The 20,341-nt window shown below is 49.9% G+C and overlaps 1 protein-coding gene across 7 annotated transcripts in view; it reads right to left on the reverse strand.

Moving 5' to 3' along the window:
- The window catches only part of Atp8b2 (ATPase phospholipid transporting 8B2), a 26,323-nt gene extending 5,988 nt beyond the window's left edge, over nt 1-20,335 (reverse strand). The window contains exons 1-23 of one of the 7 annotated variants that reach the window (XM_008854789.3): nt 20,269-20,335; nt 18,042-18,109; nt 15,880-15,938; nt 15,451-15,564; nt 15,229-15,327; nt 14,888-14,949; nt 14,718-14,790; nt 14,260-14,330; nt 13,963-14,042; nt 10,211-10,369; nt 9,895-9,983; nt 7,953-8,149; nt 5,424-5,632; nt 4,543-4,586; nt 3,921-4,086; nt 3,577-3,765; nt 3,309-3,424; nt 1,932-2,096; nt 1,743-1,854; nt 1,495-1,600; nt 1,232-1,376; nt 829-1,012; nt 461-684 (exon numbers count right to left, since the gene is read on the reverse strand). In XM_008854789.3, coding sequence (XP_008853011.1) covers nt 461-684; nt 829-1,012; nt 1,232-1,376; nt 1,495-1,600; nt 1,743-1,854; nt 1,932-2,096; nt 3,309-3,424; nt 3,577-3,765; nt 3,921-4,086; nt 4,543-4,586; nt 5,424-5,632; nt 7,953-8,149; nt 9,895-9,983; nt 10,211-10,369; nt 13,963-14,042; nt 14,260-14,330; nt 14,718-14,790; nt 14,888-14,949; nt 15,229-15,327; nt 15,451-15,564; nt 15,880-15,938; nt 18,042-18,072 — 2,694 coding nt within the window. In that variant the 5' untranslated portion in view covers nt 18,073-18,109; nt 20,269-20,335. Of the gene's footprint in view, nt 1-460; nt 685-828; nt 1,013-1,231; nt 1,377-1,494; nt 1,601-1,742; nt 1,873-1,931; nt 2,097-3,308; nt 3,425-3,576; nt 3,766-3,920; nt 4,087-4,542; nt 4,587-5,423; nt 5,720-7,952; nt 8,150-9,894; nt 9,984-10,210; nt 10,370-13,962; nt 14,043-14,259; nt 14,331-14,717; nt 14,791-14,887; nt 14,950-15,228; nt 15,328-15,450; nt 15,565-15,879; nt 15,939-17,251; nt 17,561-18,041; nt 18,110-20,268 lie in introns of those variants that run through there. The other 6 variants (XM_029557278.1, XM_029557267.1, XM_008854784.3 and 3 more) reach the window with 6 other exon arrangements.
- Nucleotides 20,336-20,341: the final 6 nt, after the last annotated feature.

The following is a 20,341-nucleotide window of genomic DNA, read 5'->3' on the forward strand; positions in this document are numbered from 1 at the left end:
ATGATCCGAGGCAATTTACGGGACAGACAGATGCTTTGCCCTGAAGGAGTGTCTTTATATTATTCATGTGTGAGACAGATGTGAGTGTGCTTGTTGGGGAAAGGGGTGTGTGTGTGTGTGTGTGTGTGTGTGTGTGTGTGTGTGTGTCTGTGTCTGTGTGTGTGTGTGTGAAATCAGACAACAACCTTTAGGATTTGGTCCCTTACCTTTCAATCTTGTTTGAGATAGTCTCTTTGCCTCTGTGTAAGCCAGGCTAGCTAAAGAGTCTCCTGTCTCCACCTGCCATTTCCCATAGGGAAAATAGATGTTTACACTACTGTGACTGATTTTTACATGGGACCTGAAGATCTGAACTCAGTCTTCTGGCCTGCATAACAAGTGTTTTTATGCACTGGGCCACCTTCCCAGTCCCCCTTAAGGAGTTTACATATGCACACAGAGGTTGGGGAACACTTGCTACCTGGGCTGAAAAACCACAGAAGAAGCCAAACCAGAAGTGGACCATGGTGAAAGCGAAGTTCTTATAGAAGAAATAGCAGAGGAACTTGCACATGCGCAGGTAGGACCAGCGCCCATGCACCAGCAGGAGGCGCTGCAGGAACTTGAACTGTGAAAAGGAGTAATCTGACGCCAGGACAGCCTGAATCCCTTCCTGTCCGCTGATGCCGACACCAATGTGAGCAGCTGTAGAGAAAAAGGATGACAAAGCATGAAGACAGTCGTCCACTCCAGACTGCACCGAAGGCCAGCCCTCCCCTGTCACTGTCCCCTGGTCCTGAGACCTCAGTGATGGCGGCCCTGCAGCCCTCCTGCCTGGCCCACACTCACTTTTAATCATGCTGACATCATTGGCCCCGTCCCCAATGGCAAGCGTCACAGCCTTCTTGTACTTCTTAACTAGTTCCACTACTTGTGCCTTCTGCAAGGGCGTCACTCGGCAGCAGATGACAGCTTTGCAGGCACATGCTGTCTCCAGAAATTCTAGCTCCATGTCAGCCTCCAATGCATGGGCCTGAAACAGAGAATAGAGAGAAATAGCCTTCCCAGAAAACCAGCTCTTCGTGCCCTTGATGACCACAGCCTCCCTCTCTGAAGTCAAGGGAGGTTGAGAGCAAGATAAGATGCAAAGGCTGTACTGAGCTGAGTAGCTCTGCCAAGACAATCGAGGAGCTACAGGCGACACCGATAACGTCAGAGCATTCTCCCACCTGGTGATCTGATCAAGCCTTACCAGGCTGTGCCCATTGATGATTAGGGCATATTCCCCAGCAACAGCCTCCAGGACAGAGGTGAGCTTGGAAGTAGAGAGTTTCCCCTGGTAAGTGAAGCCATTGCCCACAGTGCGGGACGAGTCCACCATCTTTTCCCGGGCTTTCCTGTAAAGTCAGGAATGAATTGGGTAGGCTCCAGGACAGCAGCAGGGAGGAGGAATCCAGACTGCCCAGCCCCTGGGCATAGCCCAGGGCACCTGCTTCCCTAGGGACTCTGGTTTACCTGAGCTCCTCTCGCACCTCTAAGACCGTGTGACCTGTTACTATGAACACCTCTGTCATGTCGTCAGTCAGCATCTTACAGGAGTAGCCAATGTTCACAGCTGTCTCTGCCAAGAAAGAATCAAAGAGTTATGGGCAGGCTCTTGCCAGGGTCCTCACACCCTCCCACCAGGTCGACTGGCTCCATGCAAGGGCACAACAGGACTAGTATCTACCTGCCATCATTTCTGCCCAGCTGGGCTCTCTCACCTTGCTTGTCTCCGGTTAGCACCCAAATCTTGATGTTGGCCAGAGTTAGGAGGGCAATGGTCTCTGGAACCCCCTGCTGAAGCTTGTCCTCAATGGCCGTGGCACCCAGCAGCTGAAAATACAAGGGCTTCTGACGAGAGCCATGGGCACCAGCCTGTCTTGCCCACACTTGACCTGGCCCCCTCTTACCATCATGTCACTCTCCACCTCTTCATAGATGCTGGCCAGCCTGTCTTCTCGGCTGTCCTGGGCCAGGCTGGCTTGTAGGCGTCTCCTGGCCCACTCTTCATAGTACTCTTCGTCCAAGTCCTTGTAGGCCAGCACCAGGGTCCTCAGCCCTTCCCCTGCATACTCCTGGAGGAAGAATCGGGACTGTCAGGCAAGGAAGTCTAGAGAACTAATATAGTACAGCATGAGCACTACAGTTCAAATCCGTATGAGACAAGTTAGATGTTCTTTCTTTTTTTAAATGTTTAGTATTTTAAATGTTTATTTCGGGGTTGGGGAAAGACATGAGCATGTCACAAAACACATGTGGATGTCAGAGGACAGCTTGCAGAGGTCAGTTCTCTCCTTTCACCATGTGGATTCTGGGGACTGCACTCAGGTCTTTTGGATTGGCAGCAAGCACCTTTACCTACTGAGCCATCTCACCAGTGCCTTGGTTGGTTTTTTAAGGCAGGGTCTCATGTAGCCCAGGCTTGATAGGTAGCCAAAGCTGACCTTAAAGCCTTGATCTTCCTGCTTCCAACTCCCACACGCTGGAATTATAAGTGTACAACACCAGGCCTGGCTAATTAATGTATTCTCACCACAGAAACAAGGAACTATGAGAGACCTTAAATATATCTGTCTTTCAAAACTTTAAATGGCCGGGCGTGGTGGCACACGCGTGTAGTCCCAGCACTTGGGAGGCAGAGGCAGGCGGAGCTCTGAGTTCGAGGCCAACCTATACAATGAGTTCCAGGTCAGCTGGGGCTACAGGGAGACCCTGTCTCAACAAGACCAAAAAAAAACCTTAAATGTATTCAATAAAACAAAACAACCTGAGGCTGAAGAGATGACTCAGTGGTTAAAAGCACTGGCTGAACTTACCAAGGACCCAGGTTTGGCTCCTGGCACCCAACTGGCAGCTAACCATCTGTAATTCCAGTTTCAGATGATATGATGCCCTCTTCTGGCCTCCACAGGCACTGCGTGTGCATGGTGCACTTACAGGCAAGACAAAACACTCATACATACAAAATAAATATAACAAAACATTGAAAACAACAACAAAATAAAAAAAAACAACCCACCATAAGGAAAGGACATCATGGGCTAGTGAGAGGGCTCAATGGGTAAGGGTGCTTGCTGCCAAGCCTGAAGACTGGAGTTAAAGCCCCAGAACCTAGATGGTAGAAAGAAGGAACCAGTTCCTTCAAGTTGTCCTCTGATGTGTCCACACATACATCAAACACCAAATAAATGAATAAACACACTTTCTTTTTTTTTTGGAAACAACACATGCCAACACCCAGTGCTGAAGTGGCAGAAACCCCAGGCCAACCTTCCTGTCACACCTACATTCAGGTGGTCAGTGGTGCTATTGAGCAGCTCCTGGGTAGAGTGATGGAGTCTGTCGAGCAGGATTGTGTCAGCTCCTTTACAGTAGAGTCGAATTTTCCCTTCTGGATTCCGAACTATAAATGGGACAAGAGGAGAAAATTCCAGAAAAATTCAGACAGGGACAGAACACCAAACTAAAGTTTACCAAGAGTCTATTAGCACACCATACTCATCCCAGGCCTATCTGCTGCCCCAAATCCCCCCATCTCTCCAGTACTGGCCTCACCTATGACTGACATCCGTTTACGAATGTTGTTGAAGTCCAGGATGGCCAGCAGTTGATAGGTGATGGCTGTACCCAGCTCGTGTACAGTAATTGTTTTGGGAGTACGAGAGCGGAACACAAAACCAAAGTTCCTGGCTGCAGTAACCAGAGCCCCCTCATCTGGAGACTGGGCTTTATAATACAGCTCTCCTGGGTGGGGACGGAGAACATGGTGGATAAGTGGCCACCTTCCCAGCCACCTGCCTTGCCCAGGAAGCCCCAGGTCAGCAGCATTGTAGAGCAGAGCTCAGGAACTTGAACATGAACTGGGCTAGGCCAGAGAATGAACCAGTTCCTCAACTCACCTTCATCCTTTTCTTCTGACATCACAGTGTGACAAAGAGAAAGGAGGCGGAAGAACTCATGTGTTGGGGGGTCCCCCATCTTGACAGCCTCCAAGAGACTTGGGTCCCAAAATAAGAATTTCTTGTCAGCCAGAGGATTAAAGGAGAAGTCGACAGGTTCGGGTCTCTGGAACAAGCAAGAAGGCTCAGGAAAGGCTGCGTTATCAGGCTGCATCCCAGGAAAGTGACTGTCCTGCCCTTCTACCTCTGAGAGGGAGAGCCCAAGATCCTAGCCACTGTGGGCCTCAAAATTTTAACTGAATTTTTTCTTTTCTTTTCTTTGAGATGGTCTCACTATATAGCCTGAGATGGCCTGGAACTCTCTACATAACCTAGGCTTGCCTCAAAGCTGTTATCCTCCTGCCTCTGCCCTCCCAAGTGCTGGGGGCACAGGCATGTACCACCCATCCAGCAAATTCTCCACTTTTGCTACCAGTTCTTCCTTAAAACGTCCATCCTCCAAGTACTTTCCTTTTCCTACCCAGATAACACATTACTCCTCCTATCTATGCCAGCTACTGCTGGACATGTTCCCAGCCTATATCTAACTGATACACAGAACAACATGGGGACTGGATCTTACCTCTCCCAATTCAGCTTTGTGTCCCAGGACATCAAACACGTCACCTACATACAGCCAGCCCAGAAAGAGAAGCAACATCAGAACTGGAGCTCTCCAGAGCAGTGAGGAAGCCTTGTCCAGACCCCACAGGTGTGCGGAACCCTCAGTCCTATCCATCATGTGGATACCACCCATACTCATATTATAGGCACTCAGGATGCCAGAATCCAGGATCCTGGCCACAAGGGTCATGGTGCCCATGGATTACCATCCCTACCACCTCTTAGCAGTCTCCTCCAAAGGCAGATCCAATTCTGTGCCTGCCCCTACAAGCACTCCAGGACTCCCAGGATGTCTGGCACCTTCCAGGCCCAGACAGAAGACAAAGCTTCACACACTGGCCACAGGTCTGGGTTAGTACAGAAAGCAGTTACAGAAGGACCTCACACCTGCACACACCCTGCTCCACACCATCCCAGAAGCTCAGCCACAAGGCCACTGCAACAGGGCTAAACCAGGAAGATTGTGGTTACATTCCAAAGACTCACAAGGGCCCCGAGCAGCAACATGGGCAGCAACATGGGAGTCTGTTCATTAGGCAGCCAAGGTCCAACCTGGCCAGGATACCCAGAAGCCAGTGTCTTGGGGTTCACTTCAAATAGCCTAGGCACTCCCCTGGTACAAGAGCTGAGATCAGGGCAAGGGCACCAAGGGAGAACAAGGAGGACAAGGAAAGGACTCTCAGTATGTTTCCTGGCACCAGATACAGAACACACCTTTTCAAGGCCCCTCAGACCAAGGAAGAATGAAGTAAAACCCAATGTCAAGACAACTGAGGGAGCCCAAGTTCCACTGTCCTTCCGGGCAAGAAGCAATCCCCATCTCCAGCAGCACCACCTTACCATAGCTGCGCCCATTGATGGAGCACTTGTTGAAGACCATGATGTTCTGAGTGAGGGTGCCTGTCTTGTCAGAGAAGATGTACTCCACCTGGCCCAGTTCTTCATTCAAGGTGGTGGTACGGGCCTCTGCGGGCGTCCGCTTCTTCATGCAGAACATCTTCTTGTCCCAGTTGATAAAGTAGCTGTGGCCCAGACGGATGACCTCCACACTGCACAGGGGACAGGAGGTGAGGCTAGGGGAGCAGGGAGGGGAGGAAATGCTCCACCTACATGGATCTTGGCTGCAGGCTTTTGGCCTGGGGAGAAACGGGAATGGAGAAGACACCTGGGCACAGGAACCTGGGTGGGAAGGGGCAAGGGGTGTCTGCAGGTGGAGCTGACCATGTACAGCTGACAAAGGAACTCCCCAACCCAACCCTCCTGATGCTCTCCAGACAAAAAGGTGCAAAGGGTCTGGGCAGGCAGGACAGACAGCACAGGCAGAGGAGGAAGAGGGACTGCAGACAAGGCACTCAGCCAGTTCTTACCTCAGCACTAAGTACAGAAACCATGCAGAGAAAAACAAGAGACAGTGCAAGAAGGAAGGGAGAGAAAGAGAGAAATAATGAGGGACTGTGCATGCTGCAACAACACAGATGCCACCTCCAAGGGGCCACGCTGGGGAAAAAGCCCAAGAAGGCTCCACAGCCCCATCACCACTCCCTGCCCAACACAGACAGGGCCTCATGTCCACCCTGGGCCACAATGAGGGACTTCCTCTAGGAAGCAGAGGTCTGGAGAATGGGAGAGTAACAGTCACAAGGGCAGGTGCTTTCAGCACCTCCCACCCTCTTCTTTGTCAACCATTACCTTTGGGAAAGGCACTGTTAACATTCCCAGAAAGGGCCCTTGTTTGGGTCCAGGATGGCCGAGCAATGGGCCACACATCTGGAACCCTGATTCAACTTGACAGAGGCTCCTATCAGGATCCCCTGACTAGGCAAAAAAGTGAGATAGGAGTATTGTCATGCCCTTTCCCCACACAGTATATCAACCCTTCCCATCCTCCCCCAGACTCACATGCTGATGAGACTTAGAAAGAAAACTTTCTCAGGCAGCTGCCAAGAGATCAAGTGAACTTAAATACAAAGCAGGAACAGCAAAGCACAAACGTGGAAACAAAATCAGGTCATAAGCAAGAGAGCATGTAAACAGCAGCGGAAACAGTGGCGGTGAGAATGATAGACCCAGTACCCAACTGAAGAGTAATTTTTTGTTGCTATTGCTGTTGTTTTTGTTTTTTGGGACAGAGTCTCATTTTGTAGCCCAGGCTGGCCCCAAATACACGGCAGTCCTTCTGCCTCAGTCTTCCATGTGCTGTGATTACAGGCATGAGCTACCAGGCCAGACTGACATAGTAATTTAACTTTTTAATGTATTTTGAAATTCAGTACTTTATAGCAAAGGACCCCCATATGAAGAAAGGCAAACAGGTATCAAGGTTCCCGTTACACTTGGGAAAAATAGAGAAGGCCCTAAGTGACTGTGGGTTTGTCTGAGGTCATGTGGCTAACTGTAGGTAGACTAACCCTAGGACCTCTGACTCACACCCCTCCCTACCTTTTTTAGACAGGGTCTCACTATGTAGTCACCATCCTGGCCATCCCCTGGATTCTATACATGCTGCACACCACAGCCAGGAAGCATTGATAATGCAGCATGTATAGAATCCAGGGGATGAAGATGTTCATAGAATACACTCTTGGGATGCTTTCAAAAACCATTCATGTTGATTAAGCACAAGGTCCCCAGACAAAGATTCAAGATCCTCTATAATCAAAAGCAAGCTTCTGCTTCCAGACCTCTATGGTCTATGCTCCTGACCATTCCCTAACCTTTCTCAACTTCCTCTCTCTTTACTCTCATTTCCAGCCCTCTTTCTTCTCTCCTTCCCAGCTCTACCTTCACCCATTCCAGTGCAACATCCCTACCTGTGACAGAAGCCACTCCTGATAAGCAGGCTAGAGAGCAACATTCTTCCATCCCTCACACACTTAGTGCCTCCCACATTCGACCTCGGGGTCTGACACTGGTCCTAATCCCAACCCAGCCAATCTGCTACTGTGATGGCAAAGGCAACAGACACATCTTCAGTACTCCTGGTTTTACACAAAGCACTCTAGGCAGAATGACTTCTATGGCACTTGTTCCTGTTTTATGACATGTGTAGGGCTTTCTTCCTCTATCAGACTTAAGCTTTGAGAGGGAAGGAAATCCACTCAGTTCTTTGTACCTGTCAAGCTTCTTTTCCAGAACAGGCATGCAACAGCATGTGCTGAGTATATCAAGATAGTTTCCACTCTACTATAATCCTAAGTGCTAGGAATCTTTGGTAAAAGGTTTCTTTTGCACACAAAAATACACAGAGAACATAAAATGATCACAGGAAGGGGAGGACTCCTTGTTCCTCAGGGATTTCATCTTCACAGAGAAGTCTGCCAAGGAGCCATCTGGGCTCCCTAGAGACCTGAGGGTAAAGAAAGCACCTACCTGACATACAGTGAAATGGGCACAACGGTGTTGAGAATGATGATATAGGACCAGAAGGAGAGGAAGCCAGAAAAAAAGGCACTGTCCACCGCCTCATCCCAGGGCAGGTAGACCTGGAAACGTGTCCCAACTTCGTGCTCCCAGATGGCATTGCCAATGGCCAGGATCACCCCCATGCAGACCAGAAATCCAAAAATCTGCAGAGGAACGAGAAGTACAGGCTAGGCAGGACCTTAGGAAGCTCTCAGTACCAGCACATCCCCAAGAAGTTTGCTTATTGGCGAAGACCTTAGCGCTGCATCCTCATGCTTAGCAGTGTGCTCTACTAGCAGCTCAGAATTGCAGCAGGTTCTTGTCTGCTGATGACTATAGCAGTCTTCCCTCTGAACATGTTCCCATCAGTATCACGGGGAAGCTGAAATAGGTAAGCAGCTCCCAATCTGTTTGGTTTTTTTTTTGGGGGGGGGTGTCTTTTTGAGACAGGGTCTCTCTGTAGCTCCAGCTGGCCTAGAATTCACTATGTAGACCAGGCTATCCTTGAACTCACAGAGATCTGCCTGCTTCTGCCTCCCAAATAAGTGCTGGGAATACAGGCTTGCACCACCACACCCAGTGCAGTTCCCAATCTGTAACTCCCAAGTGGGAAGAGTGGGGGTGAGCTACTTCTGACATATTTAAAAAGTTTACTGTGAATTAACTATTTACCTGTACTGGCCCAGACAAGCTCACAGAAATGCCATTATACACTAATTAAAGCCATATATAAACTGCCTTTTTTTTCTATTAGGGGATTGAACCCAGGGCCTTCTACACACTGCCCAATCTACCACCAAGTTATAGCCCCAAGCCTTTTTCACTTTTTTCCCCCAGATAGGGTCTCACTATGTAACCCTGGCTGGCCTGGAACTCACTATGTAGACCTGGCTGGACTCAAACTCACAAAGATCCACCTGCCTCTGCCTCCCAAGTTCTGGGATTAAAGGCGCTGCCCACCACACCATGCTCATCACTTTTTTGTTTTGAGACAAAATCTCCCTATGTAATCCAGGCTGTTTTCAAACCTGTGGCAATCCTCCTGACTCAGCCTTCCAAATGCTTGGATTACAGGTGTGAATCACTATGTCTGGCTTGGGAAGCTCTAGAGTTCAAGGCCAATCTAGGCTACAGATCAAGATCCTGTCTGAGAAAGTAAGAGGAGAGTAGTAGTACATACAGCGAGGGAGGAAGGCGGAGTATAGTACAGACCACTGCCTAGCTTCCAACAGCTACTTCCAAAGCTGTCCCCAATGCTGAGACTTTAAAAAGCGGACGCCAGGCTGCCCAATGGCCACCAGGGGGCGAAGGGAGTCTTTGTGTGAGAACAACCTCACTCTTTCAGCCTGAGTTTCTATGAACCTTTTTAAAACCAAGATGGCGTGTGGGGGGCAGGCAGCTGGCAGAAGGGGAACAAGAGGGGAAGGGAAACTCAACAAGGAAGTCCGATTCTAGCCAAACAAGGGAAGGATTCAGGAATTGCCAAAAATGAGCACAGAAACTTTCCCCCTTGGGATCCCTTCATCCTTAGCAGTCAAGGGAAAGACCTTGCTAAACATCTTCCCAGTGGAAAGCTTTTTTAAATTCTCTCTCCAACTCCATGAAGGCCTCCTTGTCCCTGGAAAAAGCTAACAGAAGGTCACATGCTACACTAAGTTACCATGATACCTGGGGCTCACAGAAACGGTGGCTTATTTTAGCATTCTTTACGTTGTTGATTCACATACGTTCCTAAAGCTCTTTAAAATAACATCTTCTGAGTCTAAAAGGAGTCTGAAATCAGCGCTGGCCTTGAGCAGCCAACCTGCCAGAGGTTCAGAGCAAAGCCGAAGCCTGACTGCTGCCCAGTAAAGAGTTGGCGGGGAGATCAGGAGACCACAGGAAGGTGGAAACAGCCCAGGACGCTTACCCAGAGCACCAGTGTATTCATTAGGCGATCAATACTTGTTCTTTTGAACTTCGTCCTGCCACTGTTCTGCATCAGCTTAGTGTCAGGACCTAGAAAAGAATAGGAAGCCAAATAAGAAACCCGAGTGTAGTTTTCTACACTCATCTCTAGACCGAAGACATCAGGGCAGAAGGGAAGCAGTAGGGGGATAAGAGGACTGTATTCAGGGATGAGGGTTTTCTACCTCATGAAGTTACCAACCCAGTGAGTTCTGTTTCCCATCTCTGAGGAAGAACTGCATCACTGACCCTTGCCCTTTGGATGCTACAAGGCTCACCTGCAAAGATGACGAGCCCAAAGCACCACTCGGTGTTTCGAAGCACGCAGCCGCGGAGCAGCATGTTCTGGTTGCTCAGGGGGAACTTGTTTTCCTTCCAGTAGAGTGTTCCGCTGAATTTGTCCAGCTTGTTGTTGGGAGGTTCACAGATTACTTCACCTGAATGGGAGACAAGAGTGCCACTGTTCAAGGTCCAATCACATGTGACAATAAAACAGAAAGAAATGGTAGCTATAGGGCTGGACAGATGGTTTAGCAGTTTAGAGTGTTTGCTGCTTTTGCAGAGAACCCAAGTTTGGTTCCCAGCATCCATATTAGGCAGCTCACAACCACCTATAACTCCAGGTCTAGGGGATCCAATACCCTTTTCTGGTCTCCTTGAGCACCCTCACACACATGGCAGACATACACATATACACATAAATAAAAATAAATCTTAAAAAAAATAAGGAGCTGGAGAGATGGCTCAGTGGTTAAGAGCATTTGCTGTTCTTGCAGAGGACTGGGATTTGGTTCCCAGCATCCACATGGGGACTAAAAACCATCATTAACTTTAGTTCCAGGGAATCCAATGCCCTCTTCTGGCCTCCAGCAGTTTTGCACAAATGTGGTATACCTATATACACGCAGGCAAAATACTCATACACATAACAATATGAGTGTATTGTCTGCATGTAAGTGTATGTAACTACATCCATGTCATGCAATGCCCACAGAAGTCAGAGGAGGACATTGGATTCCTGGAACTGCAGTTATGGACTGTTGTTAGGCTCCGTGTGAGTGTTGGGAAATTGAACCTGGGTCCTCTGCAAGAGCAGCCGGTGCTCTTAACCACTGAGACATCTCTCCAGCTACCAAAGTAACTATTTTTAAAATTAAAAAAAATACTGTCTAGGCACGATGGTGCTCACTTTTAATTCCAGCACACAGGAGGCAGAGACAGATGTAACTCTAAGTGCAAGGCCAGCCTAGTCTATATAGAAAGTTCCAGGCCAGTCAGAGTTACGCAGAGAGACCATCTCAAAAAAAACAAAATTTTAAATAATAAAACTAAAATTTTTTTTAATGGCAAATCATATCCATTCTTTTTTTTTTAATATTTTATTATTTTTATTTTATGTGTAGGAGTGTATTGCCTGTGTGTATATGAATGCACCCGGGTCGTGCGACGCTGCTGACGTCAGAAGAGGGCTTCGGATTCCCCTGGAACCAGAGTTAAAGACAGTTCGTAGCTGCCATGTGGGTGCTAGGAATCGAACCCAGGTCCTCTGAAAGAGCAGTCGGTGCTCTTAACTGCTGAGCCATCTCTCCAGCCCCAAAACTAAAATTTTTGAAATAGAAAAAAATAGATCATTTGAGAAAGAGAAGGTATAGCCAGGTGTGGTAGCTCACTCCTTTAATCCCAGCACTTGGGAGGCAGAGACAGGCAGAACTCTGAGATTGAGGCCAGCTTGGTCTACAAAGTGAGATCCAGGCAAGCTGGGACTACAGGGAGATCCTGTCTCAAAAAAACAAAATAAATAAATATTTTACAATCTCAGGGCCTGCACAGGCTCTGTACATAGTAGGTCCTCAGAAAATGTGTGTTGACTGACTTAAAGAGGTGCTACCCAGAAGGAGATTGAAAGACCAGAACTCTAGGCGGGTCATTTATTTGGGATTCTGGGATGTGACAGGTGGTACAGTCTAGGCCGCTGTGTGCAGTATATTCGTGAGCAGTTATCACCAGGGCTTCCTGACATCAGTTCAGGGGCACCTCAGGTTACATAACATTCAAGTCAAAAATCTTGACCCATGGCAGTTCTAAGTGGAACTTTTTAAAAATATTTTATTATTTTTATTTTATGTGTATGAGTGCAATGCTGCACACACTGCATACATGGTGTGTAAGTGCACCTGTGTCGTGCAATGGCCTCCGAGGTCAGAAGAGGGCATCAGATCTCCTGGACTTGGAGTTAGGATGGTTGTTAGCTGCCATGTGGGTGCTGGGAATCGAACCCAGGTCTTCTACAAGAGCAGTCAGTGTTCTTAACTGCTGATTAATTAAAATAAAAAAAGAATAAGGCACTGAAACCCTGGGTTCAATATCCAACACCATATAACCTGAGCTTAGCAATGCCCATCTATAACCAGCACAACTCTGAAAGGTGGAAGAGGATCAGGAGTTCAAGGTCATCTTCCACTACCTTGCCCGGAAGAAAAAGGGCAGAGTGGCACGAACTATTAAAACATACATACTCAAGCTGGGGATGTAGCTCAGTGGAAGAACACTTCCACAGGTCTTGGTTTCATTCCTAACACTACACAAAATGCACATGTACTTGGACCCAAATACTGTGTATGTGTAGTGTTTGCTACAAGCATATATTCATGCATATGCATGTGGAAGCCAGAGGTCAACACGTGATCACGGGGGGTTTTTTTTGTTTTTTTTTTTCTTTTTTATTCAGACAGGATTTCCCCCTGTAACCCCAGCTGGCCTGGAACTTGCTATGTAGACCAAGCTGGCCTCAATCTCACAGAGATCTGCCTACCTCTGCCTCTGGAGTATTGGGATTAAAGGTGTGCACCACCAGGCCTGGCTCACTTTTTTTTCTGTTGGTTTTTTTGTTTTTTGAGACAGGGTCTCCCTATAGCCCTACCTGGCCTGGAACTTGCTATGTAGACCAGGCTGGCCTTGAACTCAAAGAGATCCGCCTGCCTCTGCCTCCTGAGTGCTGGGATTAAAGGCATGTGCCAACACGCACGGCCTGGTTCACCTTTTTAAAAACTATTTTATTTATTTGTGTGTATGTGTGTGTGCACCCACATGCCTATGTGCAGACACACATTTGCCAAGATGCGCATGTGAAGGTCAGAGTACTACTTGCAGGAGTAGTTCTTTTCTTCTACCATGTGGGTCCCAGGGATCCAACTCAAGTTAGACTTGGTAGCAGTCTTTACCCACTGAGCCATCTCACCAGCCTTAACCTTATTTTTGGAGTCAGGGTCTCTTACTGAACCTATATTTCACTGATTGGCAATCCCCAAGCCTCTACCTTCCAGCACTGGGAGCACAGCTTTTCACATGAGTGCTGAGGAACTGAGCTTAAGTCCTCATGCTTGCACAAGGACTTTATTAACTGATGCATCTCTTCAGCTTCCAAACATCACAGTTTTGAGACTATTCTACACACACAACAGCTTAGGTCACAACACTTTTTACTGAAGCACTACTGGAACGAAAGACTGAATGGCCAGGGAGTAGCTGAGTAAATTACAATGGCAAGTCTATGAAATAGTGATCAATTACTAAAGAAGATAAAGCAAATGTCTTTATATGGTGATAAGATACTTATGATGTATTTATTTAATGAGAAAAAACTTGGGTTGCTGAGATTTTAATAAGATCACGCCTATTCGGGGTTATACGTTTGTAGGTGAGCAGCCAGCTAACGTGGCTACCAATGAGGGCAGAACCAGAAGGCAAGGCAGATTACTAACTTCATATACATCTGTGTAGGATGATGTCATACAGAGCAAACACCAGTTCTGAGTTGAGAAGCAAGGGAATGTACTGAATTTCTCTCCACATGTTATCAACCACAAAGTCCCTTTGAAATGACCATCAGTTGGCAAGTAATACCACCTGGCATTCCATAACTATTCCTCCCCAAAATGTCCAGAGAGCTGCAAAATCACAGCAACCAGAAGCCAAAAGAACTCAACCCCAACCCACCTCTTCTACCAAAGCCTGCACCAGGATCACTCACCATCAAACTTGGCAAGCTTACTGATATCCCCCAGTTCTGAGGTGACTGGAATCGCCTGACGCACTTTCATGTTGGTCTCTCTGGAAGAACAATACCTTTGAGTCCTGGCTCTGCTCCCCTTCCACCCCAGCTGCTGGAAGTGCCCTAGGGGCACCTGACCCCACTGCTTAGCCGAGCAAAATTTCTACAGAGTTAGAGCCTTTTGTACCCCTAAATTTTCTAAAGAGTATGGATCCTAGATCTGGGAACCTCTTTCAGAAACAATCTCTTACCCCTCAGGAGAGATCTGTCACTTACCCATCCAGTTCTGCTGTCTCTATGTAACAAAGCCCATGGGGCTCACTGCTGGAAAGGAGGAGGAGATCCGCCTAGAGAGAAAACCTGATAAGAACTGCAAATACTGCCCGCCCGCGCCTTTAGTTCCAGCAGAGGCAGAGGCAGAGGCAGAGGCGGGCGGATCTCTGTGAGTTCAAGGCCAGCCTGGTCTACAGAGTGAGTTCCAGGCCAGGGAGAACTCCAAATACACAGACTTCCACCCCTGGTGGAAGGTTTCTTTTGTTTTGTTTTGTTTTTTGTTTTTCAGATTCCAAGCACAGGAAAGACTAGTCCTAGCCATGTTAAAAGGACACAGAAGCTAGTCACCCACAATCTCCTTCCATGGCTGTTAAGAAGCAACAGGCAATCAGGAAGAATTGTCCCCTTCTACCAAAGAGGAAGAATAACCCTGCAGACTGGAAAGGCACTTTGTCTCTTACCGCCACAAACTGGTTATTTTCTAACTTGATAATATCACCAACACAGACATTCATCCATTGCTCTTGCTGGAGGCTGTGGCAATGACAGTAAAGAGGCTACCTGTAACCACAAAGGTTCCTGTGGGAATCCCCCTTCCTCCCCAGAGCCCTTATCTCCAACAGGCACTCACATTCCATTGATGAGCACCTGAGACTGCCGGTTATTCACCTGGTTATCACTCTTGTGGCGGAACTGAAAGAGAACTAAGGAAAGTTAAGATACCTTCTCTTGCCTAGAGAGAATCATCAGTGGAACCCAGAGGATCCTGGTGACATTTTCCATATATCTGCTTGCAGACCCACTCTCTCTCTGTTGCCTTTCCCAACTCTCAGGCTAGGTGTTATGAATCTAGCTGAATCATAGGGATGTAAGGGATGTATGTCAAGGTCACCAAGGAATTGTGTGGATGAAAGTAGCTGTGAATGGGGGGAGGTGAAAGGTGATGGGGGTTGAAGAAGAAGAGCAACTCACATAGTCATCTGTGGCATCTTTAACAGCTGTGATGGTAAGGACAAGAACCAAAGGCACAATGGTGGTGAACCAGGACAGGGAAGAGATCTGTGGGATCAACTGAAAAAAGAAAAAGAGAACATGCCTTGGAGCCCCATCTGGTGCCTGTTTGCCCCTCATCTTTCCTTTCTTTGGCTTTATTCAGCTTTGTGAGTTACAAAGGATGTAAAAGAGGTCACTCACCTGCAGGATGAGAAGGAACAGGAAGTAGGTGTTGGCAACTTCCTGGAACTGCTCAAAGAGGTTGACAGGCAGGAAGGTGAGAATATTGTATTTGGAGGTCTTGATGCAGTTACTCTGCAGCAATGGGAGAAAAGGTAATGAGGTACTCCCTCGCTCCAAACTAGAACCAGGCTGAGCTGCCTCCTCCATCTACATTCCTCTCTGAGCCTCTGCCCTGAAGCCAGCAACCACAGGTGTGGGAATGGGCAGAGGAGCAGAGAAGGGAATCTCGACAGGCCACTTCACTGACAGCAGATGGAGTAGCCAAGGGAGCTTCCCAGCCTCCCCGGAGCACCCTTCCCAGTCAGTCATCAGCCTCAGCCTCAGACGTTCCAGTACTTTCCCCCTCTCCAACTCAAGAAGAGGGAACAAGTGGCCAGCGTCACTTACCGCATACTGGAATTTCTCATTGTACTCTCGGTCATTAGCCCGTGCCCTCCGCTCTTCTTCTGCAATGGAACGATACTGCAGTCAGAAGCAGCAAACTGAGTCAAGCCAATTCAACCTCTGTGAGGGTTCCATGAAGGATCCCACTTCTTTCCACAGAATACGGCTTTGTGGAGTTAGCTCCAGACCTGAGGTGTTATTAAATTCTTTGCTCTAGAGCACTGCTCACATGGCCTCCTTGCCGGCCACATCGCCTCACCACCACTGGTTTTTTTTTGTTTTTTTTTTTTAACAAAGTTTCACTATGTATTGCAGGCTGGCCACAGTCCTGGGCCTCCAAGTGCTGGGACTACAAGCCCTTGCTACCACTCTTGAGCAGGTTACATTCACAACACAGGGCAATTTCTCTTTTCCTAACCAACCACTGTCAAGGTTTTCCACTGGGAACAGTTAGCTCCTCTCCCCTGCAGTTCTGGAGGAGGCTTCACCATTAAGGTCAGGAGTGTTCCCAGACCCTTCTGCTGCTGTTATTGAGATTATCTGTCATCATAATCAAGTGGCTACAGGCCTGAAACTCCCTTCCTGTGGACACCCCTGCAAACCTAGACATGGCACTGTTCTCTTCCTAATCTGGGAAGGAACATGATGGGTGACAAGACAGAAGGGTCACAGTGCCCTGGAGCTGCTCTGCGACAGCATCCCAAGCCCACGTGCACTTCCCCAACAGGAGCCTCTTCTTGTCACATGTGACCAGAAGCAGCTTCTGACTGGCGGACAATGACATCACCCTATTGCAAGCTCATCCTTAAGTGTGGGGGTGTGTGTGTCAGAGATGTGGGTCATGCAGACTGAGCAGAAATGGAGAATAAGATGCAACAGTAACCTTTCTTGTGTCATTTGCAAATATGTCCTATAAACAGTTCATCTGTCATTACTTATTTAGCTGCATCTACCCGGAACCCCACAGACCCAAGACCGCAGGCGCCAAGTTCAGGGTCCCCTAACCCATTTCCCAGGGTCAGTATTACCTCAGACTTAAAAGAGTAACTTGGTTACAGAGCAAGCCTACTGAGAATCAAAGGCAGTACTCCAGATCTCTTTTCCCCAAGCACACTGCAGTAACAAAACCCCAGGACACAGAGTCCCCAGACAAATGAACCACTTTACTCCCAGAAACTTCCCCAGGGGGCCCTAATCTCCAAAAACCATGCAAAGGAAGGCAGCTGGATGAAGGTCGCAAAGGAGGGTCGTAAAGAGAATGGAGAGGAGGGGAAGCCAAAGACAGGAATGTGGGGCCACAGGACAGGGGAATATGGGGGCCACAGGGGGAAAAATCACCGGCATGGAAGAGGTGCCAGGCGCTGCCACGGATTACCTGTCCCCCAAGAGGGCTTCTTCTGGCTCCAAGAGGGAGGCGCCCCGGCCCGAGCCCACTTCTCGGGCATCTCCTTGGGGACCGTCATGATCCCCCTTTAAGTAGAAGGCGCACTATCTGTTCTCAGCCTCAGCGGCACCGATGGGACGGCCCCCCAGGAAGGCGCAAGAGCTGCGGCCACTCAGAGGGGAGCCCCGGCCGCTGGGCGCGCGCGCCACCGGCAGCCCAAGTCATCCTCACCGCCACCTGCGCCCCAGGACCACAGCTGCGAGGGACCTCGGCTCAGGCCCACAGCCCGGGGTGCTGAGGTCCAGGACACAGCGCACACACTCTGGGCTCCGCCCCCGCCCGCTCCCTCTGCAGGGCAGCAGCCTGCCAGCGCTGCGTAGGCGAAAGCAAACGCGGCCCCGCCCCCTCCCTCAGCCAATGCTGGAGAGCCGAATGCCCGCGTTGTCGGGGGCAACGGATTTCATACCTCCCCTCCCCCTTCCGCGGGAAACGCGGAGGACCAGTGTGGGTGGGCAAAAGAGGTCAAGAGATCAGGCGCTACCCGGCCAGAGTAGGGGCTGCAGGTGTTCCAAGTGATATGTGTACAATGCTTCAGGACGTAGGCTGGCATTACCGGCCAAGGATGAAAGAAAAAATTCCGCTTCCTAGGCTACCTCTAGGATGCCTAAGGGCTTGATCTCTCTCAGAGCTATACCAAAGGTCGCTCTTCCCTCAGCTCCCTAAGTTATAATAACACCCGCTTTCCATGGTCCCGAGGATCCCCATTCCTTGCCTTTCTTACCTGGGGGGCGCTTTTTTGCACACAGTGCCATCTCACCCAGCAAGGTCCCAGCAATCCCATGGGAGACCCTGCGGGAAGGTGACAGACACGTGGTCAGGAAGTCTTCATTGCCCGCACCAGACCCTTTCTGAATATTCTCCCAGCTCTGACCCTGCCCTACCCACCACCTCCAACTCCACTAAAGCTCTCTTCTGCCCTGTAATGGGTACGAGAGAGAAAAGCTCTTCCCCTGTCCTGGATAAACATGGGGGAACTGGGAATTTACAGGAGCCAAGGCCTACAGAAAAGGATCCAGAAGAGATCAGATAAAGTTCTCAAGGTATCCATCTCAGGGACAATAGATTCCTCCTTCGTGTTCTGGTGGCAACGACTGGTACCTGTGTTCCTCCGGGTGATGAGTGCTGCAGGTACTAGAAAGCAGAATCCACTGCCCCCCCCCGCACCCCCCGCAAGGGTGGAGTTGATTGAGCCAGGAAACACCTGGCAGGGCATCAGGAAACAAGGTGGGCATGCTCCACCCTTCTAGAAATGCTTGTTTCCTCACCCCCACTCTCATAACCGGGACTTCCATTATCACCTTCTCCCCAGAGGGGCCCATGTCAGAGGCCTTCACTTCCTCCCCAAACCACTTCCTCTCAGTATGGGCCAACCACCCTTTGGGGCCATCAGAGTGGTCTTCCTGACTTTGCAGAGGGGTCATCTGTCTTTTCTACCCCAGGTCCAGTCTGGTCAGTCTGACACTGGGTGCAGGTTCAGGGAATCTCTGCTTTCTACCTCCCCATGTCCTTTCTCCTAAAAAGGTGTGAAGCTTGGCCTACAGGACTGGCTCCTAAGGGCCTCTACCCCATTCCCCAAGCCTGGCCTAAGGAAACTGCCAGCCAATCACCTCCTCTTCCTTTGGTTGGAATGCCTTCCACCTCCTCCTTGGTTCCCCTGCCTCCAGTCTGTCAGGCCCAAGAGACACTAATTGCCTGTCTGCCCAATCTCTGTAATTACAGACTCTGGCCCCAGCCCAGTCACCCACACCAATTCTCTCTTCACTGACACAGACTCCCTCTTTGACCTCAGATCAGACAATCCTGAGAGGCCGAAGTCCTTTTCACTCCTGACCCTCCACCACTGTGGCAAGGGTGTTGCCCCCTTGGCTCAGGAAGAAAACCTCATGCACATTTTAGAGATGCCAAGCCCTCCTCCAGGGCCCCCAGCCAGGGTCTCCACCCAGTCTAGAGTATGAGTCATGGGAGGGTGCGGTGTGGAGCAAGAGGTTAAAGGAGTAGATGCAGGGTCGGCATCACTGGTTCCTTCCCAGCTCCACCCCAGTATGAGGCTGTCAAGAACCCTTAAGATCTGGGTCTTCCTCCTTTGAAAGAGTTAATGGTGGAGCTTGCTGGCCATCGAGAGTCAAGTCTGGACCAGGAAAGTTATTTTACCTCTAAGACCCTGGGGAGACTGAAAGCAAGCTCAGTTCCAACCCCCTGGAGGGGGTGCAATAATAAAAAAGGGCTGGCAAGAGAGCCCCCCTCTCAAGAACCCCGTCTGAGTCTGGCAGATGCTGCGTTTTCTGAACAGGTCAGGCCCATCAGCCACGTCGCCTTGCCCCGTCACCCTACCCCAACCCCCTTTGCAGCCACATCTGGGATAAAAATAGCCAGCCCTGGGAAGGAGGCAACGCTCCACGGAGGAAAACGGCTCCTCCTTTAGGTCTGGCCTCTGCTCCTTTCCAACCAAGACTCCTTTCAGAGGAAGCTAGGATGTCAGCGAAACAGAGGAAACAGGATCCAAGCCCACAAGCCCACCACCACCCCCCTGGGCCACTCTCCTTAGAGGACAGCATCCAGGACCCACTGCCCAGCTCTGAACTCCCAAAGCTAACACCCTTTGGCACCCTTGGTTTTCCTCTGGCACGAACACCCCCCTCCCGGGGACACATCCTACCAGTACCTAAACTCCTGTTCGGGGTTACTCCTCTCACCCCAACTCTCCGGGCACCTCGGCGCCCCCGGATCTCCCGTGAGCTCCGCGCTCCTGCTCTCCACGCGCCGGTCGGGCACCCCACGCTCCCAGCCTGCGGACCGTGCCGCGGCCTCCCCATCCTCGGGCACCTCGACAGCCAGTGCTCGCCTGCCTCCCACACCCCCTTCCCGGTTTCACGGCAGCCGGGGCTCCAGGTGCACACCCCCGCCTGGCCCGCCCGGGAGCGGAGCCCAGCACATCTCAGTGGCCTCACCTCAGCGCGCGGCGCGCGGCGCCCGGCCCGGCGGCCCCGTCCTGCCCATGCCGGGGGCTGGGGCGGGGGGCGC

This window comes from Nannospalax galili, unplaced genomic scaffold (genome assembly GCF_000622305.1).
Source record: "Nannospalax galili isolate Female #2095 unplaced genomic scaffold, S.galili_v1.0 scaffold591, whole genome shotgun sequence".
NCBI classification, from domain to species: domain Eukaryota; kingdom Metazoa; phylum Chordata; class Mammalia; order Rodentia; family Spalacidae; genus Nannospalax; species Nannospalax galili.